The sequence below is a fragment of the Epinephelus moara genome, chromosome 13, assembly GCF_006386435.1.
Source record: "Epinephelus moara isolate mb chromosome 13, YSFRI_EMoa_1.0, whole genome shotgun sequence".
Taxonomy (NCBI): domain Eukaryota; kingdom Metazoa; phylum Chordata; class Actinopteri; order Perciformes; family Serranidae; genus Epinephelus; species Epinephelus moara.
In genome coordinates, this window is record NC_065518.1 from 13,195,045 (window position 1) to 13,222,211 (window position 27,167).

At 40.0% G+C, this 27,167-nt stretch overlaps 1 protein-coding gene across 1 annotated transcript; it reads right to left on the bottom strand.

The window, feature by feature from the left end:
- On the bottom strand, positions 1–25,803 carry zranb1a (zinc finger, RAN-binding domain containing 1a). Its single transcript, XM_050061000.1, has 10 exons — positions 25,505–25,803; positions 24,171–25,017; positions 18,409–18,596; positions 16,627–16,780; positions 15,566–15,637; positions 12,968–13,166; positions 10,889–11,009; positions 6,465–6,594; positions 3,274–3,503; positions 1–1,003 (listed from the first exon to the last, which is right to left on the bottom strand). The coding sequence occupies exons 2-10, from the start codon at positions 24,991–24,993 to the stop codon at positions 788–790; spliced, it is 2,133 nt and encodes a 710-aa protein (XP_049916957.1). The 5' UTR covers positions 24,994–25,017; positions 25,505–25,803; the 3' UTR covers positions 1–787.
- Between the last annotated feature and the right edge of the window lie 1,364 nt (positions 25,804–27,167).

Genomic DNA, 27,167 nt, shown 5'->3' on the forward strand with positions numbered 1-27,167 from the left:
TGCAAGTGAGTCAAATTTAATATTAATGCACTCTATAGAAAGAGGCAGAGTGTTTGGTTTTCTCTTTTCCCCACCAGCGTCACCACCACCCACTCTAACATGACAATGAGCTACTAAATCACACGTAAAAATGTCAGTAAACTTGTACGTCCTTTCCCCCTTCCCCCTCACAGAATGTAGGTATCATCTGTGCAAAATAAAATACTTCAAGACTGAACAGATCAAACAGAACACAGATAAAACAGGGCAGAACAAAGGGATCGCCTCTGCGCGCTAAATCTCCTAAACAAATAAATAAATCCAAACATCAGGAGGGGTTTGCAGAGGGATTGGGAAAACAGGTGCTCTTTAAACCTTAACATACACACAAGGATCAGCGTCCTCTCAGTTTTAAGCAAGGTCTCTGTCAGGCAATTCTGTAAATGAAATTTCTCATCTAGTGCAGCTTCGGGACTTCCTTAAATACAGTATATTTTCCTATATGTCCTAGTATTTCTGTCAGGTGGAGATAATTACTTTGATAAGAAATAAGGAGGAATCTGAGCACAGGAAGGCAAACTAAGTGGACATGATGTGCTTTCATAGGAGCAGTAATCAGGATTCTGTTCGTTGGTGCTGGTATCTTCTTTTTTTTCTACCACGGAGCTCACAGAACACATGCATTATTACAAGTTAAAGATTTACATTTTGGAGAAAGAAAAAAGAAATATAGATAGTAAGGTACTCTCCCCGAGCCTACAGTGTCCAGTCTCAGATTTAAGAGCTCTTCCTTTCTTCTCTACCTCACTCACTCGTCGTCATCCTCCTCTTCCTCACCGTCAGACAGAGAGGCACAGGGGCGGATCTGGCGGTATCTGTCCAACCACTTCTCCACCATCTGGGTGACGAGGGGGTGGTTACGGCGGCGAGAGCTCTTCTGCATGGCTGCCAGCATGCCTCCTTCTGTCACGCAGCAGTCCAGCCATTCCCTCAGCAGCTTCTCCTGCTGCTCCTCGTTGCCCATCTGAGTCGTAGACAAACATGCAGTTACTACTTGGGGCATATTTAAGATGTGACCCCACTGGCGACCAATTCAATTCAATTCAATTCAATTCACAGTCATGTATCACAAAACTAAACATCCGCCTCACAGCTGCACACTGGAAGCAATTTGTGGTACCCTGACACCATAAGCTCCTTCTTTAAAAAACAACAACAAAAAAACAATTTTCATCCAAAAATGTCAATTTTTGTAAAATGGTACATGCACAAATCCAAAAGTTGAATTTAATACTTTTCCATACATTTTCAGACCTGATTTGCCACTTGAGTAAACAGTACAGTATGGCATATATTTTTTCATTAAAAAATGTCATGGACTAGTTTGTCATAAAAATATCAATAAAAAGTCATAGTAAAGTATGCTATTAAAAATAGAAATTTAATAGTTTAGTACGCCATAAAAAATTTTAATAGGATGCCATTAAAATGTCATAGAAAATGTAATGGTATTATATGCCATAAAAATGTACTAAAAAAATCATAGTACAGTATGTCATATAAATATGACAAAAACATGTCATAGTATAGTATGGCATAAAAGATTTGATAGAAAAAAAATGTCAGTATAGTATGGCATAAAAAAAATTGATAAAAAAAATGTCACGGTATAGTATTGCATAAAGAATTTGATAAAAAATGTCATAGTATTGTATGGCATAAAAACATGAAAAATGTCATAGTATAGTATGGCATAAAAGATTTGATAGAAAAAAATGTCAGTATAGTATGGCATAAAAAAATTGATAAAAAAATGTCATAGTATAGTACTGCATAAAGAATTTGATAAAAAATGTCATAGTATTATATGGCATAAAAACATGAAAAATGTCATAGTATAGTATGGCACAAAAAATTTGATAGAAAAAATGTCATAGTATTGTATGGCATAAAAACATGAAAAATGTCATAGTATAGTATGGCATAAAAAATTTGATAGAAAAAATGTCATAGTATTGTATGGCACAAAAAATTTGATAGAAAAAATGTCATAGTATTGTATGGCATAAAAACATGAAAAATGTCATAGTATAGTATGGCATAAAAAAATTGATAAAAAAATGTCATAGTATAGTATGGCATAAAAAATTGATAAAAAATGTCATAGTATTGCATAAAGAATTTGATAAAAAATGTCATAGTAAAGTATGGCATAAAAACATGAAAAATGTCATAGTATAGTACGGCATAAAAAAATTGATAAAAAAATGTCATAGTATAGTACGGCATAAAAAAATTGATAGAAAAAATGTCATAGTATAGTATGGCATAAAAACATGAAAAATGTCATAGTATAGTATGGCATAAAAGATTTGATAGAAAAAAATGTCAGTATAGTATGGCATAGAAAATTGATAAAAAAAAATGTCATAGTATAGTATTGCATAAAGAATTTGATAGAAAAAATGTCATAATATTGTATGGCATAAAAACATTATGAAAAATGTCATAGTATAGTATGGCATAAGAAATTTGACAGAAAAAAATGTCATAGTATAGTATGGCATAAAAATGGCAAGAAAAGTCATAATTTGCTATTCCGTAAAAAAAAGTTTAAAAATTTTTTTTTTTAGTTTTATAGTTAAGAGTGCCTTAAAAATGTTAAACAAAACTGATATCATAGTATAGTGTCAAAGTATGTCATAAAAAAAAATCATTTAAAATGCATTAAAATATCAAATACATATTAAAGTATAGTATGACATAAAAATGTCCTAAAAAGTCATAGTTTAGTGTATCATAAAAATGTTTTATTTCAAAATGCCATACTATAAGATGCATAGAAAAGTCATGGTATGGAATGCCATGAAAATGTCATAAAAATACATAATAGTATCATATGACATAAAAAATATAAAAATATGGCATAGTATGGTATGTTGTAAAAAAAAATAATTAAAAATGCCATAGTACAATATGTCATAAAAATGTCATATAAATATAGTACTATACATAGTATAGTATGACATTAGAATGTGCTAAAAACAAGGTCATAGTATAGTATGTCACAAAAATGTTATACAAAATTCAAAGTCTGTCACAATGTCATAAAGCCATACTGTGATATGCCATTAAAAGATGTAAAATGCAGTACCTTTAAGACTTTTTAACACTTTCTTAGGGTCTTAACTGTCGCTAAATTGATTAATCAGCATGAATGCTCTGAGACTTCTGTTTTGAAAATAGAAAACAAAAATATGAGCTTTAGCTGTACGTCACAGCACCAGTCCCTACCTCTTGTGCAGACAGGAAGTGAATGTGCAGTAGCTTCCTCTCGCTGTCCACCAGTGGCAAGAAAGTGACAGTGACATCATCGTCAGTATTAAGGTTGGCGCCCGCACCGCGATTGTCGTAGCCGTCGTTCTCCATGGCCACCAGGGCCGAGAAGTGGCCTCGTGTGTAGCCCAGGGCGATGGGGCTCTTCCAGCAAAAACTTTGCTCCCATAACAGAGGCAGGTACACACCTAAACACACACACACACACACACACACACACACACACACACACACAAAGCAAGTCAGACCAGCTGGGAGCCACTGTACACCACAAGACTCCAGACACCTGGGGAGGAGCAGGCCCTGCAGCTCCACGCTCAAATTACAGTGTGTGTGAATGTCAGCTGGGGCCAACCACCATCTCAAATCTGACCTGACATCAGAGGTGGTGGCATTTCAGCTGACTGCAAACAACTGGCCCTTTGTGAGTAGAGAGCGGCTCTGTGGTGCAGCCTGGTGCCCTGCGTCTTTAGGAGCATGCCCTCCTTCATAGGCTCACTCCCTACTCCACACACACACCATCACCAGACACTTATCATGCAGTGTAGACTTAAGCCATGGCTCCAGTTCTACACCTACCCCAGTTACTCTCTGCTTATTAGGACCTGACTGCTTACTGGAGGTTATTCTATTTATCAAAATTACAGGCAGTGCACTAGACTGATTGAGTTAAAGATATTGTGTGTTGCATAGCGACTAAGCACCCCAGCTGTGCTCCCTCTCAAGCTTGTTTCTGCCAAGTTAAAAAGAGGCTATGAGCAACACTCAAGGACCTTATTTTACCCCACAGCCTGTTGTAGATACAGAGTCAGAATACAAAAGCAAACTCCATCAACTTTTATGACCTTTTGACTAGAAACCCTACCTCCAAACATTTCATTTCAGAGTTTGTTGGACTTTTTCCTTTGGCAACTTCTTCTCTCCACATCAAAGAGGTATGGATTAAAGATACTTGTGAGGAGATATCGAATGAGGTATGCTCAAAAGAGTTAGATGGGATCAAAGCACGTTCTATAAACACTAGACTTCAACTCCTCCAGTTTAAAGTCATCCACTGGCCGCATTTCTCCAAGCCCAAACTGAGGATAGACTTTCCTTCCTTCGCCCCTAGGTCATCCTTTCTGGTCATGCTCCAAGCTCAAGAGCATTTTTCATTTGTACAGTGACATATACAGCAGGCAGCTGATCCCTGACAGTGTTTCTGCTACTCTGACTCTTCCCCCAGCAATACAACAAGCCCTCGTGTTTGGTATGGTCAAATCAAAAAGGGTTATCCTGTGAGTGGATATCAGTTTCCCCTCTTTACTTAATAAAAAAGGCTAAATGACATGTTGCTTGTCTACATATTGAAGGAACATCCCGAATTTCTTCTGACTGAGTGACAAGTGTCAGTCTAGGATCTAACTATATCTGACTGTATTTCACATAACTGTATTTTTTTGTACTTTAATGTATTGTATGGCGCTGTGTTTGGATCCGCCTGGATGATGGTTTTGTAACCTTGGTCTTGGGCTTTCTTCAGCTTCACTTGGTCTTGGTTCCAGGGACTCTATTTTAGAGTTGTAGAGCCGATTTCTAGTTTTGCCGGTCCGGACCAGTTATGCAACCCAACCAGCATTTGTCATTATGACACCTTCTGGCACATTAAGTATTCTACATCAGCAACCTGTGCTGACAGCATCACAGTGCTAAACCCAACTAGTATTGCATTAGTAATAGCTGATATGAAACATGATTAACACAATATTACATTACAGAGAGGTTATAGAGCCACTAGTGTCTGACAGGCAGTGTGCAAATTACCGCAAAAACAGGGAACATGAAGGAGATCAAATCTGAGTAGAAGTGGGAGGGGTTTGTTCACTTGAAAACGTATGTGTTTTTTGGGGTGACGAAACAAGACATGGCAGAATTAGGCTCTCGAGAAATAAAACTTTCCCAATATGGCAACATTTTGGATTTAAAGCCAATAAAAGAGGAGTCCTAACTGGCTACAAACGACATAGTGCGCAATTTTGAGTTCAACTTTTGTCGGACGCCGTGTTTCTATTTATTTCTGTTGCATGCTTTAAAAGTGCCGCAATGGTCGAGAAATGGTTCGTGAATTTGAAATGAGGAATTCTCTACATGATGCCATCTTATTTCACTACATATAACAAAATAAGGCGGCAGCTGGCTGGAGGGAGATCGCCAGGGAGCTGAAAGTTTCTGGTAAGGTGAATGACCATCACTAGTAACAACCTTTTTGCTTTTTGGAAGTAAACTACTCACCCATCGTTTTTGGTTTGATTTAAATCACACGGCTGAAATTTACGTGGTTTGTTTACAAGATGAAAGAGAAGTGCATATTTAATGGATTCAGCGTGGAGAGCTCCAGTGTTATGTGATGCAATTGATAGTCAGATGCTCCTTTGCTGTTTCAATACAGTGTTGCTATATTCCACTCCAAGAATCTGTTGGGTCAAGTGACACTTAAAATTCAGTATACCAGTCCGCTCTGGAGCTTGCCTTAATATCAAATTGGTTTTAACATTTTTACACCAAACCAACCCTACTTCTGACTCTCAGTCCACCCGTGGACATTTTAGTCAACATAAGGACTGACATACATATGCACTTTTTTGTGAGCTGGAAGCTTGTTTTATCTTATTTTGTCGTACTATGTCATGTTCATTTTTCTTTGTATGTGTTTTTAAAAAAATTATAAATAAAATATGAATGGAAAAACCAAACTCCATGATAAAATTAATAACTTGCAGCATGAGCCCAAGTAACTTTAAGGGTTAGTATGTCCCAAATTACAAACAAACAAACAAACAAACAAACAAACAAAAAACATGGTTACCTATAGTGGCATATTGCCATGCAGGAAGGTTTTGGTTTTATTTGTCTGGGTTTTAGGATATCTATCCCTGAGATTCTTCCCTTCACTCAGCAGAAAATAGTTCCAGTGAAAACATTTTGATAACAGCAAACAAAACCAAAACTGTCTGCATGTTTAAATATTGCAAGAGGTGAAAGAGAAAACATGCCTGTTACTAATTTGACGGCATGCTTTTAAGAAGAATGACTCAAAAAGTTAAACATGAGCAGAGTCCTTATACAAATTACTACTGAAATCTCCCAGGTTTATCCAAATGCTGCCTCACCTTGAAAACGAGTGTATCCTAACGTTTCCCCACGGAAACTTTTGTAGTATTTCACTCCGTAGACTATGATCGGTCTGCGAAGAATGTGTGCGAGAACAAAAATGTGGGTCTGCTCCAGGCTGGCCCCAGGCTGAGGAGAGGAAAAAAACGAGAAACAAAAAAACAACACATCACACAGTTGTAATCAAACAGACTTCCCTCAATTGTACATTCAATATTAATACAACCAAAAATAGTGGAGAGTGCGGAGACTGCCAAGTACTGTGTATCCTGGCTACTGTGAACCTGCACCGCTGCAGCTCTGAGTGCATGTGTAAGCCACCGTCTCTCCTTCTCATTTCTCAGTTGTACTTTCTGAATAAGCAGAAAGCCGACTGCAATGACCGCTTTTAAATACAGCTACAATGACATTTCACGTTAAAAGGGGGGCTTCAAAGTCAGCTACAATTGGATCTCATCTCTCCATCACTGTCAAAGCCTCAGACGAGGTTATCACATGGTAGCATTTGCCGTGTTTGTTTATACTGTCGGTGGAGTGGCTCTCTGTGCTAAATGCCTGTAATCCCAAGGTCACATGTTGGGAAGGAGTGCTGCTTCAGCAGGCGTGTCAGCCAAGCAGATGAGCTGTCTGTCAATCTACAACTCCATCTCAGGGGATCTATAATAATTGCTTGTGTCCTCCCTGTCATTCACACACGATCCACCGTCTAACTGTGTCTCCCATTCAGTTCAGTTCAATTCACTTTACTGGCATGAAAGTTAATGAGCAACACTCCAAGAGCATTAAGATAAGACAGAGTGGATACACTGAGGATCAAATTGCTTTCACGATTTTGTGCATTTATGAGTGTGTGTTTCAGAGTGTGTTGAAAGTGGAGGATCTGTGTCACTGGTCTTAGTACAGCAAGTGTTTATGTAGATCATAAGGTTCAAATATGTGGAGCTTTACAGAGTAGTTCAAAGCTTCATTCATAACGTTGACATTTGATTTCCAAATCTTTCAAATGCTGCACAGGCTTTTTTTTTAAGAGTAGCATGAATATGTGGTTGAGTAAAGAAAGAGTGACACTGGCTACTCTTAGGGCAGACAGGTGCTGGCGATCGGAGCAGAGGGAAAGGTTAGCAGTGAAGATGTCTAGTGGCAGTATAAGTACAGTGTAGGTTACAGTGTGCCCATGAATAAACACCGCAGCTCCTCAAAAATTCCTGTGCTTTGCTTCACAACTGCTGGGCAAAAGTGGAGGGAGAAACAGAGGCAGAGTGTGCTGCACACTCTGTTCCACCTATGTTACAAAATAAATAGATAAATATATTTATTCAGTGCCTTATTATTGGGCCTTAATCTCGCATTTACACGCACATTTTCAAAAAAATAGACTTGAGGCATAAATAAATGCCTCAGGTCGTGGTTTTGCCCATGAGGTGCAACTGAGATGTAAGCCTGCACAGGGCAGGTGCAGACAGCAGCACAGATTTAAATAAGAGCGAATCTGCTGGCATGCATGTGAAAAACGCGCTTGATACGCTTGTGGTCTAGACACGGGGTAACTCATTTAATCTGATAAATCACTTAAATCAAGTTGAAAATTTTGTTGAAGGATTTTTTTCAGGGTGATGACATCATAAATTACCATGACAGATACTCGAAACTTTACTAGAAGCTTCAAATGTTAAAAAAAAGACACTCAACACAGCCTTAAAAATCTGACTCTCCATCTCAAGTATGTTCCAAACCAAACTGAACTTGGTGTTTTTTAAGGGAAGTTGAACTGATGTGTGGACATGTCCCTTTGCTCCCCACAATTACAGGTCTGACCATTTAATGACATTTTAAAGAATGCCACTCTACGTTGTGGTGGCTCGTGCAAATTGCCACTAACTGGCATGACAGAAATGTGAATTTGTACTCGCACTGGAATCCAACAACATGGCCAGAGCTGCTGTGAACTCACAGCAAGTTAAAGGTACCCTGTGCAGGCTTTTGACCGGTAGCATGAAGCGATGTTTCATAAACAGGTTCATGTTTTATTTCATGCTCCACTAGGACACAAATAAGACTGCATGTACGCACGTAAACAATGCATGTTTTAAGGAAAAAAATCCAACTTTATAAATGTTTTTATGTCTGCATTCTTGCCTGGAGCCCTTTTTAAATAGGAACTGTGCAAATTTGCAGGAAAGCCCAATCAGTCTTTTTTCAGCATTGGCAGTATAAAAACAAAATCGAGGAGTGCAGCAAAATGCCGCCTACCTACTTTTGTTTATACAGAATGCGCCTTTTTCGGGGCAATGGGGGGCGTGAGCAAGTAACAAAACGTGTAGCTCAGCGTGACTTAAACAGTGACGAGGGAGGGAAGCCGCGGCTGGTCAGTCCTTCTGCGATTCTCTTGTAAGTCAGCCCGTTTCTCACCGTCCCCGTCATCTGACAGTTAATGGCCTCTTCGTTTGCGAGTACAAGTAGGGCACGCAATTCCTTGTCTCCCCAGTTGCTCATCTTTACAGTGTCTGTCAGGTTTGTGTTTCCCTCGTGCTATTAGCTGCTTGCTAATTCCTGCTATCAGCTGTTTCCTGTTTATCCACCGCCAGTGGGTCGCACGTGCGGCGTCATCGGAAGCTCCTCCCATAAGTCTTCAACAGCCCCTCCCATTGCGGAAGGCCGCGTCAGTCTGTTTAAACTAAAAGGGTTCCGCCAATATGACTACCCTACGAGGCGGAAAATTGGGCACCTCGGATCAACTCGCCAATCCAGCTCTGTGTGTCTAAACGCTGGCAGCTTGCCGGCAAAACAGCCCAACATTCGCGGAAAATCTGGCAGTGTAAAAGGGGCTTGGGTTTGTCAAATGGCGTAGGTTACAGCACTGACACCTTCCCTCATCCCACCACACACCATTCGCTGACTGTGTAAGCCTGGAGAGTGAGGAATGTGTTAGCTTGACAATTTGAGCTTGACGGTGGAACATGGTGCTATTTTATTATAATTAAACTTTTAGTTAAGCAGGTGCAGATACACTGAATTTTAATTTAATACTGCATTTGTACTGCATAAACACATTCAAAGATCCATAGTCAGTGTATTACACACAACAGATGGCCATTGGCACACTCCCAGTTTGGAGAAGCAGACATAAGTCCTGACACAGAAGCTCATCAATGCACTGCAGTGGATGCCAAGTTAGTTCAGCTCCAAAAGTCACAAAATAAAATAAACAAACTAACCAATCAGAGGCAGTGATAGACCGCAACTCCTGTGTTCTGCGAGGTGAAATTACTGCTTCTGTCAATGGAGTTTGGTGACTGTGGACAGGGGCAGCAGCAAAACATATTTTAGCCTTCTAAAAAAGGGACACCTAGAAAAATTGGCATCAGCTTAAGTGCATGCCTCATTTAAAGAACACAAAAATGGCCCATTCTGACGGGGAACTGAAGCTGTTTATCGCCCTTTAAAGCTAACAGACTCCTTCAACATTAACGGTAATTTTACCTCACATCACACTGGAGTTGCTGATCTACCACCAACTCACCTTTTTAGTTTGTTTGAACTACAGTGTGATTTTCGGAACTGAACTAACATGGCGTCCATAGCAGTACATGGGTTTAAATAAGTTTATATGTAGCAACGTCATCATATAGAAATCTACATCTGGTGGCGTGGGAAAAAGTTCTTAGAAGAGCTTGAGAAGAGCTAGAGAATAGAGTATTCTGATACTAAAACATACACACTTCAACCACAATTTAATTTTTCAGATTTGAATACATGAGGAACACTACAAACTTCTACAAACAAAAAATAATGAATCTGCCCTTTAAAGAAAGGAATGCTTGTGCTTGCTTGTATGTGTGAAGGGCTTAAAAAATTCACACAGTGTGTTTTGGTAGAAAAATACTGAATGTTACAAACAATTGTGCTTGTTTATAAAAATCCAAAAATATAAAAACCCACAGGGTGCCTTTAAACAGGAGAAGGAAGACTCTCTCTTTTTAACAAACAAAACAACATGGTGTGTCTGTCCCCAAAGCCAAAAAAGGAGACAGTACACAGTTTTTTCTTTTTGTGCAACAGGAGTATAACTGAGGAGGTGAACGTCCTGAATGATAAACGTGTGCCAGCCAGTTACAGTCACTTAATAATTAACTTGCTGTTATTTTAGTGTTTAAATAACATTTGAATTTCCAGCAATGAACACATAATATTTCTGGCTATAAAGCTGCTGTTTTGCCTGTCAGAATGCACCAATTTATGCGTTGTATTTTTTAAGTATCACTCCCCTGATCCTCACAACTTCTGTCTCCTCACACAACACATTTACAAGAATCTCACTCACTCCCTTTACAGACCCGACCGCGCCACACTGGGCCATTTCTGCCTTGATTGATAGTGAACTAGAGGAAGGAAGTGAGTAAACCAGAAGGAACCTCATAATTACCTGGCTGGCCAAAGACAGGATGAACGCCCAATCCTCCTGCCACTGCTCCTCTCTCAGGGAGAAATGCAAACCGAAACTCTGCGAGTACCACGACTCCCACTCCTTCCAGCGTGTGTAAAACCTGAAAAAGAATTACTTATTAGTCTGTTTTTAAAGCCCATTTGATTCAACATGATTTATCCTTCTACAGTGTATCCTGACAACTAGATTTTTCTGGCATGGAGAACAAACACCTCAGATTCATGAAACAACTTTGTATGTCAAAATCAGCTGCAAAGAAGACCTGAATTAATTTTAAACACTTTTTAAGGAGTCTAGAGAAACCTAGTTACACATATTTCACAAATCCTCCACATACCTACTGCATACAGATTAAAAGGAAAACATGTCTTTCATGTCTTGCCTTTACTAAGTAATCAAACCTCCTGTATTTGACTGTGTGAGGGAAGCATGTAAATATCCTGAGGAAATGCTTCTACATTGAGCCTCCGAGTCAAATTATCAAAACCACTAAACTGCCTGCAGAAGATGACTGCATTGGCCTTTCACTAGCTGCAGGCAACCAGAACAACCTTTTATACTATTACTCAGGACATGCACATCTATGACATGACATACAATTTCAGCAGTTAGGAAACTGACAGACAGGAAAGACAGAAAGGTAGCGCCTTTTGCTCAAATTCAAGATTCAAGACGAGTGGCAAAAATGTCCTCAAAGGGTAAGTTCTCATTTTTAAAGTGGGGTTGTATGGGGCTCTTATCCATAATTAATGTATTATATACAGTAGATGTAGTTCAGCCCCTAGATTGTCTCGCTGAACACCAGAGCTGCTGGTCTACCACAGTCTCAATCAGTTAGTTGGTGTCAGTTTGACTTTTCTGAATCCAAACTAACCCTTTTAAAAGTCAAAGTCACATGATAAAACAAACAAGCTAACTGACAGAGACTGAGTTACACTAGCATCTCCTGTGTTCAGCATTGTTAAGTCACTGTTTTTCTTTATGCAGTCTGGCCTTACAGGGAGTGATACAACTGCTTCAGTTCCCCATTGGAAATCACTGTCTGACGGTTAAGGTAAAGCAGTGAAAATTTTCTAAATATAGCCTACACTTTAACTGATATTGATATTTTAAGGTGGCTAACCATTTCGTTTACCCACTGTGTGTGAGTGGCGAGTTCACCAAGTTGAACAAGCACTCTTAGCTCGTTCAGTCTGATAAATACATTAATAAGTATCATTGTTAAAAGCCACAATTATATAAACAGAAGCAAACTAGCCATAGCTTTGTGCTAATGTTAGCTGCTGAATGTGATGCTGTCGCCATGGAGCAGTAGTCACTCTTTAGTTCAGGGTGTGTGTGCCGTGCTACTATAGACTGTGTGTGCTACTGGGCTTGCTGCTAACGAGAGTCTGTCGCTGTGCAGCGGCTCATTCTGCGACTCGGAGGTGTGTGTGTGTGTGTGTGTGTGCTTTGTGCTACTGGGTTAGCTGTCAACGAGAGTCTGTCACTGTGCAGCCGCGCTCTCGTTCTCCGGCTTGTAGTGCGTGTGTGCTTTGTGCTAATGGGTTAGCTCGAGTTAGCTGCTAACCCAAGTCTGTTGCATCATAATGGCTTGATCTTTGTTTCAGCTCCTTCAGCGGACACGCCCCCAGTGTTTGAGAGCAGAGAATACTGCTCATTTTTATACAGTTTTGAAACCTAATTTTATATACTTACCAATTTTTTTAACATTCAAATTTGGCTAGTTGGTTAACGGCACATTTTCTGTGGGGTGACGAAGTGCTTTACCCAGAATTTAAAAGATCCGAACCATCCCTTTAACAAATGTTCTTTACTTAAATACAACATCTTTGTGAGTTATAAATATTTAGCACTTCACTTCCTTAAAAAGTGTATCTTTCTTTTTATCCTGATGACACACAGCTTTCTTTGAAGGTGAGGACTGTGTAGAATTTTATATATGTAATTCATATCTCAAGTTAAATGGTCATAATGATACAGGTCAGTTCATTCATGCATAATAACTGACTAATAATAAATGACTATAGGAACTCTGTGTAGGGTTAGGTGTCTCACCAGTGGGAGCAGTCATGCAGGCTGTCATGGAGGGTCTTGCGGAGAACAGAGTCCTTGTCGTAGATGCCCCAGGTGGCCTGTAGAACAGAGTCCAACAGACAGTCTCCGGCTGTGCGGTTCCACAAGGCGTAAAGACGACTATCCAGGCGTGTGCCCAGCTCCAGAGACCAGTTGATGACAGGAGATTCCTCCTCTAACTCTATACACGGAGAGACAGGCAAAATGCACAAGTGTGGGGTGAGGACACTATTTGGAGGACAGGTTCCATCAAGCTGTTGTTGAAGCATCGTCTGTTTTTGACAAACTTTGCGGTAAAAACAAGACAGGACCTCTCCAAGAGAGACAGGAGGATGACTTTTAAATTTAAACTGTTAAGATTAAAGAAAATTAAAGTTGACCAATGAATAAATAAGGCCTTGTCCTCATGTACATGTCAGCCATTTTTCCCACACACAAACTGCATTTTAAACCCCGTTTCCACAGAGCAGTACGGTACGGTACAGTTCAGTTCGGTACGCTTTCTTTTCCTGTTTCCACTGTGAAAAGCTGTGTACCAATGGAACCGTTCTGTACCGTCCCCATTTTTGGTCCCCCCTCTGTTGGGGTACCTAGCACACAGATCTGGTACTAAAAGGTGGAGCTGTGAACACTGCAGTCTGTTGATTGGTCAGTAGAGGACGGTCACTCTGCTCAGGGCTGAGTTGTGGCTGGTTTTGAGGCTCATGTAACCACTGTTCATACTGTGGAGAGTTTTATTAGTAAACTGTAACTATAAAATGAAAGGATGTTTTGCTGCCTCTTGTAGCAGCTGGAGTCTGAGAAAAAATAACTTAATTCACTGGGCTGACTGCTGGTGACTTTTAAGGTGGAACGTTAATTTGTAATGTTACTCAATGAATGAAAAGACGATGTCAGGCAATCAACACACTTTAAATTTCACTGTGACAACTTTGACCATCACTTTAGTTTTTATATGACATACACTTTTAATAATGAGTGGATCGTCAAGCGTTTACATATATTACTTTCCACCGGATTATGTGAACTGCATATATTCTAATCCTTACTCCGAGAAAAAGAAAAAAGGCATTGTGGAGCGTTGTTCCTGTGGGCTCCAGCAACACTAAACCCTTGAGCTTGCCTGAGAAGGATCATATGCAAAAACCCGCTATTTTTATATATCCCATAGAGAGAGAATCTCACTGCAGCCTATTTTGTTCTGAAAATGTCGGGATGCAGCCTCCTTCTGTGGACGATAAACAAGGTGCAGACTTCCATCTGTGTCACCGGTAATGAGGAAATACTGTGAGTGACAACAACCCCGCCCACATTTAAGGGTACTGTTTGTGGTGGAAACGCTAGGGTCTAGGTACCATGTCTGAAGGATTACTTTTGGTTCCAAAGGTACCATACTGAAAGTGTTTGGTGGAAACGGGGCTTTAGGGTCATGAAAAATGGAGGATGTTCGGAAACTCCACTTTGAGCATTTACATGTAGACACGGAAAACTGAGTTATCGGCTTGTGAGACCAGAGTCTGCACTCACAAACGAGGAGATGGCTGATGTGACCAAAATAGTGCTGGGTTTAACCTTACTAACAGGACATTTCACATGTTTACACACAAACAACAGTTACTCTTCCTTTGTATTGAGAAACAGAGGCGTCAGAATGCACTATGGAGGGCACTGCTCCAGGCAGCCTTCTGGTAGTAACTTTTTTCAGGCTTCTGATTGGCGAGTATCTTCTTCTTCCTTTTTTTGCATGGCTTTAGAGCTTATATCGCCTCTGCTCTTGACAGCGCTTCAGTTGTGTTTCCGCGTTTTCATTCAGTTTTTTTTTTTTTTTTTAATAACAGTGCTTGTGTGGATGGGATTTTTTTTGATGGAGAACAGAGGGGAAAAAATCCATTTTGAAAAATACCCATGTATGTGTGGATTAGGCCTAAAACTGGGTTTATGAGAACAACCAGAAATAAAACAGGGCGATGAAAGAAAACTTAAAAGCTGATAGTCCTTAATCTACTCACAAAAACTCAGCATGCAGCCATAGATGCTGAGTTGAGCCTTCCAGATATGCAATGGTTGCAGCTGGTTGTTATGGAAACAAATTGTGCGTCACATAACCTGCTTTACAGCATTTTTCTTTCCTCCTGAAATATTATCAAGCACACCTTTACTGATTCCTCAGCTGTGTTCTCTGCAAAAACCAAAAACCCTGAGTACCTCTCATCAGTAACCCAGTTTGAGGAGGATTAAATAGGTCACAAGACTCCTTGGATACCTCTGCTCTAGTGCACACATGTATGTTCACAAGCACACACAGAGTGCAGTCCTGGGAGTGTGTCAATGGTTAAGCGTTTAGGAGGGAAACCAGTCAATTAACCTAATTAGAGAGGATATATAAGATGGAGAAGGAGGTGGTGAGCTGGCTGGGGACAGAAGTACACAAGAGCAGATGTTGGTTTAAGTCTCTTCCACGCACGGCCACACCATGAATCACAGGTAATCAAAACCAAATAACACATGACTGAACGTAAATAAATGCAAACTGTGCTTTACATGCAAATACCAGATATGAAATGAATAAATCTTTGGTACCTTTCTGTACATCTCGATCCAATACCTCATCGAACAGCTTCTCTTGGACAGCAGGCGGCAAGTCCTCTATATCTGCAAAGGCATGCGGGAAAGATATTATGTTTTTATGCTCATTATAACCCTAATGGCACGCTGCACCAAGGGCAACAGAAACGCTACAGTAATGACACACAGAGGGGATGTTCTTTGCAATTCCATTCATCGGCTGACATTTTGTCAATGGCACACTGTAAACACAAGCTCTGTACAGCATGTTGTGTTTCTGTGCGTATTGAACTGTGCACACACAAAGCCAGAACACTGGTGGCTATTCTCTGGTTCAATAGTGAATAGCACTGGCTTTGTTTGAAAGAGAGAGAGAGACAGAAACAAAGGGAGAGTGCCCTGCAGCTGGCCTCTGGCCAAATTCTGTCTGCAAAGAAATACTTGGCATAACACGAAAAAAAATTAAAAAAAAATTGAATCTATCAGTGAAGCCTGCATAATCTTTCATCCCGGCGGCAATAGCAGCTCTGAATCAGAATACAACTGGTAGCGCTGAAAAGCAAAGTGCATGTCATTTCAGGGAAGACATTACGCCAAAGGGACGGGACACTGAGCTGCTGTTTCTCTGAGCAATGCTGCACAACAAGGCTTGCCGTCATTCTTCCAATTCTCCAGTGAGGGGGGAAAACATCAAGATCACACAGTGAAATGCTGCACATTTACACTGTTTAGAGGAAAGTTCTACGGATGTGCTTCGAATTTAAGCGCAACCAGAATCCCAAAAATCACAACATCACTTATTTATCCATTGTACACTTGCAGAATAAATGTAGCCTGCAGGGCTCAATGTCATTCTTCATGTAAGATCCTTAAAAAAAGGCAAATGTTCACACTGTTTTTTGATGTGAATTTTGTTAATTTAAGTTGTTTATTAAGGCAAAATAAAAATAGATGGTCTGTCAGTGGACGCCAATAAAGCTACATATATTTACTGATAAATACAGTAGGTGTTAGATTGCACATGTGCAAGGACACCCAATTAGCAAAGTGATGCCTCATCAAGATATGGTGGTTACCTGCAGGCAGGGTGAAGGTGACCGGGTCAGTGAGGAAGTAACAGGCGAAGTCTCCTTTGCGTTGATGTAGCGAGGCTGCAATCTCCCTGCGGATCTGCTCCGTCAGCTCAGGACACACCATAGAGGGGATGCACTTAGCTGCCTGCTGGTTCACCTAAAGAACACACACACATTCATTAGAGGCTGGAGGTAAAGATACCAATATGAGCATAATAATAAGATATTTGTGATACATGTTAACAATGAACAATGTCTTAAAGGGGAACTAACATTTTTTTTCAACCTGGGCCCTATTTTCCGATCTACTTTTGTCTAAGTGAGTGATAGGATGTTCAGTATGTGACATTTCTCCAGTACAAAGCTAGGGCTGACCTGCCTGCAGCTCGTGAACGCGCGCTATATTTAATAATTCAATGAGCTCTGCGTCCGTGTACGTCCGTGTACTCCGTGTTCAAATAAATATGGGTGGTCATCAAATTCAAATGGCTCATCCAGATCCAGTTGGTCAAAATCGGGTAAAAATACAGCCATGACAAACAGTTGCATTTGTAAGCTCGCTCCAGCGGTAACTTCCTGCAACAACTCAAGTCTCGCGTGACCAACTGCCGTAAAACACCATAGACTGTATTGTAAAACACAGAAGAAGAAGAAGAAGAAGAAGAAGAAGAAGAATCTAGTGAGACGTGAGATTTCAGAGCCAGACTCTCACTCTGTTTTGACTTGCCACAACAAACATGTCCGAATTTTTACCAGATTATGACCAACTGGATCTGGATGAGCCATTTGAATTTGATGACAGTCCGTATTTATTTGAACACGGAGTACACAGACGTACACGGACGCGGAACACATTGAAGAGGGACGAGGAGAGAGGGAGCAGGAAGACTTGCCACAACAAATATGTCCGATTCCAGCTAAAGGTAAACACAGACGTTCATTTCTCCTTTCCGTTATGTTGTCGGATAATTATACTAACAATCAGAGCCTATCTGTGTGAAAAAAAAAAGGTCAGCCCTAGCTTCATACTGGAGAAATGTCACATATTAAACATCCTATCACTCACTTAGACAAAAGTAGATCGGAAAATAGGGCCCAGGTTGAAAAAAACATTAGTTCCACTTTAAAATGAAAATCAGCGATGTTTTGGGCAGTTTTAAAAACACAGGACATAAACAATGACAACAACTGACACACAATAGTGTACACGTTTTGTGTGTGTATTTTTTATCTGAAGGATCCAACTCTGCCTACACCATCTTTCTCTTCTAACCTCAGTGACTTGTTTCACAGTGCAGCCCTCTCTGCCTTTCCTAATCGTTGCTTGCCCTCCTTGCAAACCACATCAGCTCTGTGGCATCACGTCCATTAGGAACCAGTGGCAGGACTGCAGCCAGGCTAATCCTCCACCTAATCCTTAAAGTGCACTTCTGCTGTAATTAAAGGCATTACAGGCATCTGCCATATATCGTTTACTCTGGCGCAGAACAATTATAGACCGGTATGGTTGAGGAGGAGAACTACAGAATTACATCAAAATTACAGGAAATATTCAGACCTTTTTTTGTGTAACATAACCAATTTGGTAGTGAGATAAAGAGGCACAAGGTTACTGGTAGCTACCTATTTGTTTTTTATAATCTTCAAACAAAGAGTAAAATTATTTCTGTGTAGAAAAATGTGTGTAAAGAGGGTTTTATCAAGAGAAAACCTGCTCATAAAAGAAGGCATAGCTTTAAATCCAGCGGGATGGCAAACACTAACCAAATCCATAAGCACTCTTACCTCTGTGAGCAGGATGGCGAGCATGTCCTGCCTCTGGAAGCGGATGGCCAAGTGGACCAGCGTGAAGCCCACATCAAACGCAGAGGACCGGTTAAGGAGCTGCACCTCGTCAGCAGTGAGCTGCCGGGCGATGTCGCCACCGGATGACTTGTAGGCTTCGATTGCTGCCAAGTCTCCCTCTACCACGCCTGCAGCAGGGGGAGGAAGAAGAAAGAAGGAAGGTCAGAGAATAGAAGTCAAACTTTGGCGCTGAAAAATATCAATCTAGAAGTAGTTTTTCCAGCTTTTCCGGAGGTTTACACAGGCTAATGAAGGTAGCTGGAGGAGACCCACACCTACATTGATGACGATGCATGTTTATGGAAGGAGGAACAAAAAAACAATTCACAGTGAACAGCTGTGACAACTCAACTGTAAGCCTGTGCACAAACACCTACTGTCATCACAAGGCATGTACACTTTCACTGTCAGGTTATTAGGCAATGAGGTTAGACTGAATATCAGAGACACCACACACTCAAAAGCACTACAGAATACAACCTGAAAATTGTTTCGTAAAACAATGTCAGACAAAAACTGAACATCATAATCTTCATTCAGGTGGTATTAATTGCAGGGCTGCTCCTAATAAATTGCCATCTGAGTGTATGTGAATCTGCTATAACAAATATTAGTGTTTCTTGTTCAAACACCTCTGCAAAGGAAAACAAAATGTAGAAAGACACGGGAATCCTTTTAAATCAGGCCTATTCTTTGTAACTGGATTAGACCGGCTTTTTGGAGCAGTTCCAACCCCATGTCCTTGCTTGTAATAGAAGCAAGATGTAACAGACAGCTTGCCATGTTCAATGACAGAGCTACAGAAATATCCATCAAGCTGTGCTGACACATCAAACTGCTCTTAGTCACAAGCAATTAATATTAAAATCTGGTAGGGAAATTTGCAAATTCAACTTCAAAAGAGTTAAATGCTAAAAGAATTCACAGCGAACGGGGCTCTTTGGTGCTTGACGTCAATGCACAGTTCAGATGACCTCTAGATGTAGCCACTAGCTAACCCTGTGTGAGAGCAGTTATCACACTGTCAGGCTACTAAACAGCAGAACAGACAGCAGTGTAGCTCATAATGCAGAGCTATCGGAGAGCTGTGTCAGACAGAGGACAGTCTGTGCAGATTAGCGTCCTCCCCCTCCTTTGGACATCGCAGTCTCAACATCTGTTATGAGTGAAATGAGCGGCAGCTAGGTAGCACACTGCACGCTGAAGCGCTGGCTAATTTTAACAGACTGCTTTATGTGAGGTTGTCCTCTCTGGCAGGGGAAGAGGACAGTTACCTTGAAAGAACCTGAGCGGCAATGTGCCAGGAATGCCTGGTCCCTCCCTTCTACATGCTGGGTGATACTTTGCAGACACAGATCCATAAATGGATGCTGAATAATTTTTGCTGCAGTATGCCATACTAGAGACGTAGACTGTTCTCCAGGTGTGTGAATAAAGGTAATTTGAAGATACAAACACTTGTGCATGGTTTAGGTCAAAGTTGTCATAATAAAAACAACTGTGTCCCAATGCCACTATCATAACTGCTGACGTGACAGTATCAACGTTAAGTACACTTTGTGCTGTTGATGTGTGCTGCCTCACATTGCAAAAAACACCCAGATGAAAGCCTGGGACTGAAATGCTTTACTTTCAATAAATCAGCTGGTGTTGCAGAATAATTTGGGCCACGTTTGGCCCTTTGTTACCCAAACAAGTAGTGAGCTGGTGAAATAGTGACAGCACACTCCTAAAAAACACAGTACATGCTTCCTAAAAGAGTGTGCAGTGCACAAACAGAAATGGTGGGGATGTCATGAGAGTCTTATGGTTAAAAGACGCATACCACATAACCAAAATATTCAGGTCTATTCCGGCCAAGGACCAGTGTTGCATGTCATACGCCCCCTTTCTCCTTTTTCTTGTTTCCTGACTGCCTCTATAATGTCCTAAATAAAAATAAGTATTTCATATTTGGAAGAAAAATCCTAATCTTTGCCATGTCAAATAGGTAGTAATGTTCCCAAGATACTGTTTGGTTGACAGTTCTTTGTCTCATTCCATGTTAGTACAAAACAAATTAATTATTTGTTCAGTATTTTCATCTTCAAGAGCACTTCAACGCTATATTTGGTAACTTTGGAAAAGATTTTATTTTTCATATTTGCTGAAACTGTCCCTGTATTCACACATCACTAAAACAGACAGATAATCTGTGGAAAAACAAATCATACTCCTCTGCCTACTCTATTGCCTTGTAGCCCCTCTGATGCTCTTACTGCATGTGGACGAAAATGACAAATCAGAGCCAAGGGGTCTCTAACGCAGCTGTCAATCATTGCTCGTGAACTGCGGTCAAACCAGGCAGCGCTGACCAAATACGAATCAAGATCCTGGTACTGCCTTGCCTATTTCTCGCTTCAAATGTTTTCAGGAACATATTTTAGTGTAAAATGAGAAGGTTTGTGACCCGGCCGCCATGTTGTAAACAGTCGACTGAATCACCACCCACCAGACACGCCAACTTTCTCATTTTACAGCTAAACAGTACACTAAAAAATGTTTCTGAAAACAACTACAGGTTTAAGGGTGCATTCACACCAGGACAGTCCGGGGTTCGGTTCACTTTCACACTGCACTTTTTAAAGCGGACCAAACCGCCTGGACAAAGTCACACAGTTTCAACAGCTGCTCGTTTGGGGGCAGTATTGCCCGAAACGACCACTGACCAGGAAGAAAAAAAGCATGAGGAAGAAGAAAACCCAGCTCATCGATTGGCCAGGACCGAAAACGGAAATCCATCCCATTCAGCCAGCTTGGTCACCACAAAAACACTAAACACCAAAATGCAAAGCACTCTATGTCACTTCCTTTCTTTAGTTCACTTCCTCTCTTTGGTCCGCTGGGTAGTCCGTTTGCATTTTCCACTGTAAACGAACCACACCAGGGTTCACTTGCAAGTGAAAAGAGACCCCCAGGGTTCGCTCATTTGGTCCGCACCAGAATTCGAATGAGCGTTCACACCACTCCAAACTAACTGAACAATCCGTGGAAGCAGACCAGGGTTCATTTAAAGCGGACCAAACAGCGCCAGTGTGAATGCGTCCTAAGGTTCCCTGGAGTCCAACATGTGCAGCTATTTGAGAATATCAATTTCTCATGAATTAACTGCCTCAACATCGTACTATGAAGATTACTACATAATATATGCTTCATGGATTAATTAATAGTGTGTAACTAGGACACGTTGTAAAACTGTTCTATTAGCCCATTATGCTGTGATCAGTCAATACATTATTAGTCCCAAAAAAAGCCAAAAAAGCCAGAAATGGGGCATCCTGAACATCAGGCGTGACTATCTTGACGGACGTCAATGTTGTGTGGTTATTTGAACTGATCAATACATTGCAGAACTTCAGTTTCTACAAAGTGACGTCATGATGTTGGGTAGAATTTTGTACTCGTTGGTGACTTCCAGTGCCTGATGGTAACACACAGCGCTACTCCACAATGTTTTTTTAATATATAACCATATAAACTGAACACGTCATCATCACGAGCAACACCAAACTGTAGGAATAATATGTAAACTACAGGCAAATATTATCTGCAATCTCAACACTCGCTGGTTAAAGTCCAAACAAAAGAACAATATTACAATAACAGAGTCTGCTTCCTTGTGAGGAAAAGTAGAATCAATGGGATCATCCGATTTTGGCCCAAATACAGCGCTCTGAAACAACATTAGACCAGAAACAGTGGAGCAGAGTGGAATAAAGTTGTGCGACCTGAGGAAGTGCTTGGCCTGGCCATAACGTGCTGCTGCAGGCACTTCCTCCTCTGACAAAACACTTTGAAGAGCCCAACTGTAACACAAGCTACTGAAAAGAGTCAGCTCAACAAAAAGGTGCAGCAGTGTTCAGAATTAAATCAAAAGGCTGGGATTGTATTTATGAGGCAGATGAAGGACAGCAGTGGAAAAAATAAACTCACTGTGACCTAAGAGTAATGTTTTCTATTCCACAACAACAGGCTGGAAAGGGCAATTGGTGCAAAGGTCAGGAGGACACTGATCATGTGCTGCCTTCGTGCTTCTTTTTTTTTTTTGCCTTTTTGTTGTTGACTGGTGTCCATGTCTTGTCAAGGCTATTTTTGCCTCCCAGGGCCCCTGCTCAGCACATAAGCGCCACTGTTTACAGGGTCGGTTGACCGCGAGCCAGGAGAGTCTCTGGTCCACGGGATACACACTCACTGCGCTGCCCAGACGGCTCATTCATCCCCACCGGCTGGGAAGCACTCACACCCTCTCAGTTTCTCAAAGACACTCTCAGTGGCAGAGCAAGGGCAGCTAGGGGCTCGGTGATGAGCTGGATCAAATTCCTACTCGCCCTTTAGTTACACATACATCTAATGCTGCCATTCAGCATCGTCTATGCTTTGATGATGATGATAAGTATCCTCTCCATACAGCAGATATTTTCCACCTGAAAGCACTACCTTGTGAAATTAAACCCTTATCGCGGAGCCTGCCAAGCCGGTGTTTTGCTAAATTCCTGTTGTAATCTAATATTTGGAGTCTAAACAATGACATGTTGTCATTCATTGATATAACTCCTGGGGGATCACACTACCGTGGAACCTTGGCCTTTGCAAGGTGAGGCACCACCGGAACTGTGATAAAATAAAACTGAGCAGAAACTAAATGTTATGCAACTGGGACAGAAATGGTCGCAACTCACTCTGTCACCACTGAGCATGATATCATGGAAGGAAACAAATAGCTGGTGTAACAGTAGAAGTGTTGTTATAAGGAAAAATGGGACAAGAGTATGGATTCTTTGTCCCATTAAGACTATTCTGGTGAGCCACAGAGAGAAAGGAGTGCAAAAGTATTCCCACACAAAAATCTGAGCTCAATAAATACTGTTTGTAATCATTACTATGGAGCGCACTACGAGCAGAGAATGTAAGAATTGCAGCTGCATCCATTTGCTATTTTTGTTATTTCCATTGATTTTCTTTTTAATTATTAGTTAACACATTAATCTATGATATTTAATGCCTTTTAAACCTTTTTAAGATAATTAACGACCAAATTTAAGACCGATTTTTTAGAAAAATCAGCTTTTCTCATTCAAGCACTGCAGGTAAATATAAAAGGTCAGCAGTGTATATATATATATATATATATATGTAATTTCAAACAGACAGTTTATTTAAGGAATATTGTGATTGGAGTGAGTTAGGTTTATCTACATTTTTCCGTCAGGTAAGTGAAAATATAAAGAAAAAAGACAGTATTTGGGTCAGTGGAAGGTTTTAAAGATTTGTAACATCATCTGGACTTTCATGTAGAAAAGCTTGACTCATTTGGACCAAAAAGTGCAAAAGTGTAAGACTATTTAATGACTTGTAAGGCTTCATATTTTTTAAACTGAATTTAAGATTTCTGAAGGACCTGCAGACACCCTGCCAGCACCCAAGGTGGTGCCCTTAAATTGCTTGTTTTATCAAACCAACAGTCCAAAACCCCAATATTTAATTTACAGTGATATAAAACTAGAGACACGTTTGAAAAGCTGGAATAAGCAGTTTGGCATTTCCCTTTGAAATGGCATTATCAATTATCAAAATTGCTGTTATTATTTTTCCTGTGGACTGACTCATCAATTAATTGCTTCAGGCCTCGAAGGAATGACATATAATGAGGTACAAACACTCACCAGCACATGCATTGAGGAACAGCCAGTCTGTTTTCCTCATTCGATTTCTAATCTGCTTTAGCTTCTTGAAATCGACTTCTTGTTCCTCTTTGCTGCTCATGGCTCCAGCTGCGAGCTCTATCCTCTGGAAGTCCATTTGGACATTGTCTTCCCTCTTGGGTTTAGGAGGGGACCTCCTCTGGCCCTGGCCTCCACTGCAACTGCCCCTCCACCAAGCCCTGTCCTGCTCATTGATCATGGATGTTGGCTCCGAGGACTCGGCCAGCTCTATGGCTTCCTGGTTATTGGGCTTGGGGTGGTCACACACCACACACTTTGTAGTTTTGGGCCAGTTCTGGTAAGTGCAAGCTGCGCATGTCCAGTGCTGCTGATGGGTGTTGAGTCTGTTTCTGTCATTGTACTCCTCACAGGTATCCACAGGGGAGTGGAGAGGACGACTGACTGCATTGGAGCCTGACGGGGACTCCGTGGGGCTGCTGGTCCTCGGGCGCTGACACAGGCACTGTGTGCAGCGTAATGCTCGGGGCCAGTTCAGGTAGGTGCACATCTGGCAGGACCACTTATTGGCAATCTCAGCCATGCTGGCGGACCTGATTCTTGGCCTGGCACTGGAGTCAGGGCAGATGAGTAGGTTGCCGCCACTCTCAGTTCTGGGGGGGTCCCAGTCTGGACTGGGGTCCAGATCGGGGCTGTTCTTGTAAGGTTCCTCTGTGATGATGGGACCCCTCGACCTCTGTGCACGGCACATGGTGCACTTGACTGCAGATGGCCAGTTTTCATAGGTGCAGTAGTCACAGGCCCACTTTATCCTCTGTTCTGTCATTGTGGATCACTTTGGATGGTCAAGCTGTGATGATAAATCCAGTTAGACATGTGGCATGAACAAAAGCTTTGTCAACCATCTTGGAGGTCAACAAACATAACAAACTAGTATCATTTATGGATGCATAATCAAATGAAGAGATTGCATGTTGCCTCAAATATGCACTCCAGCGGGTTTTAAACTAACTTACATCTGGTCGGGCATCTTCAATGACACTGGCAGCCTGAGATAGTGGAGTGATTTAAAGATTAAAATTACCTGTCAGCTGTTTATTATCAGTAACACCATGGATGTGGGTTATCAGCCTTGGTTTGATTAGCATGACGGTTTGCTCTGTTGCGTTAGCATGTACTAATGTTTGTCTTTACTGTTAGCATGCTAGCAGGGGAAGCTAACCACCTAGCATACACAGTTACCGTCAACGGCAACAGCTCGCGAACATTTCTTAGAAAGTATAGACACAGTACATGTAGTTAACCGGATTATTTGAAGAAATATGTAAAACTCTTACCGTCGCGGCTGAGCTCGTTCCTCAAGTCCTGCCGAACACCACAACAAACCTTCTTGTACCAGCCCCCCCTCCTCCTGCTCTATCAAACCTTTCCCAAACCGAGTTATTTCGACCCCTCTGGTCTCTCACATGTTTACCTTTATAGACACATTAACCTCTCGCGGAATAAACCACACCTTGGCAAAGCCTCTGCACTCCCTGAATCATGGTGTAAATATGCGACACTCCATGGTTTACATTGCCTCCGTGTTGTTTAATGGCGGCGACAGCGAGACAAATGAGTAGCAGAGCCAAAATAAACGCTTGCTTGCCTTCGTCACCAATCATCTGGCTCAGCGCTCAATGCGATTGGATAAAGGGAAAGTACTGTGTTGCCTTCACGGTACATGGGAAATATTACAACTCCCTAATGTGCGAACATTTATGACAGGTTCAAAAGAACTTGGATATTTGAAAACGAAGGGCAAGCTGTAACCCAAAGTTTGTCTACTTTCATGTTGAGTCTGTACACTGAAGCAAAACATTTTTTTAATATAATATCACGTCAAACAGACACTTATCATAATTATCCGAGCTTATCATAAACACTAAAAGCCTCGCTTCTATAGCGGCTGTGGGATGAAATTATGCTGTTTAATTCTATAAATAAATATAATAAATTAAAAAATATAGTATACATAACATAAAAATATAACATATAAACACTGTAGTATAACATAATATAGTAATATTTATTATAACTGTATCTTATATAATATTCATTAGAAATATATGTTTATGGTACATGTTTAAAAAATATAACATACATTTATAATATATTATATATATAATAAATTAAAAAAACACTATATATAATATAAAAAAATAAATATATATAACATATGATATATAAACATATAAACATTATAGCATACCATAATATAATATTGTTATATTTATTATAAATATATGTATATATCATATATATCATATATTTATTATAACTATATATTATATAACATTTATCAGAAATAATGTTTAAAAAATATAATGTGTATTTGCAATAAGATATAATATATTATATATAATAAAAATAAATATTATATATATATAACATAAAAATATAACAATTATATAAACATATAAACATTATAGTATAACATAATATAGTATTATATGATATAAACATATTTCTAATAAATATTATATCATATTTATTAGAAATAAATGTTATCTATTATTAGAAATATATGTTTTTAACATATAACATACATTTAAAATATATTATAGTATATGTATAATATATTCATTATAACTATATGTTATATAAAATTTATTAGAAATATGTTTGTTTATAAAATATAAGATCCATTCATAATATGATATATTATATCATATATATAATATAAATAAATATAATAACTTAAAAATATAATATATAAAACATAAAAAATATAAAAAAAATATAACATATGATATATAAACATTATACTATAAAATAATAAGATTATTAGACTTATTTCTTATTAGAAATATATGTATTCATTATCTATATATTGATTATAATAGTTATATAATATTTATTAGAAATATATGTGTTTATAACATAACATACATTTATAATATATTTTATCATATTATATATATAATGAAATAGATGTTGCAGACAGGAAGTTGATCTAAT

What these genes read in the sequence shown, in the direction of transcription:
- zranb1a (XM_050061000.1), bottom strand. Translation starts at nt 24,993, where the DNA reads ATGACAGAACAGAGGATAAAGTGGGCCTGTGACTACTGCACCTATGAA. An exon ending in GGATCGAGATGTACAGAAAG is followed by an intron (nt 13,167 to 15,565) that starts GTACCAAAGATT and finishes CTCCGTGTATAG; the next exon opens with AGTTAGAGGAGGAATCTCCT. An exon ending in AGGATACACTCGTTTTCAAG is followed by an intron (nt 3,504 to 6,464) that starts GTGAGGCAGCAT and finishes GTGTGTGTTTAG; the next exon opens with GTGTGTACCTGCCTCTGTTA.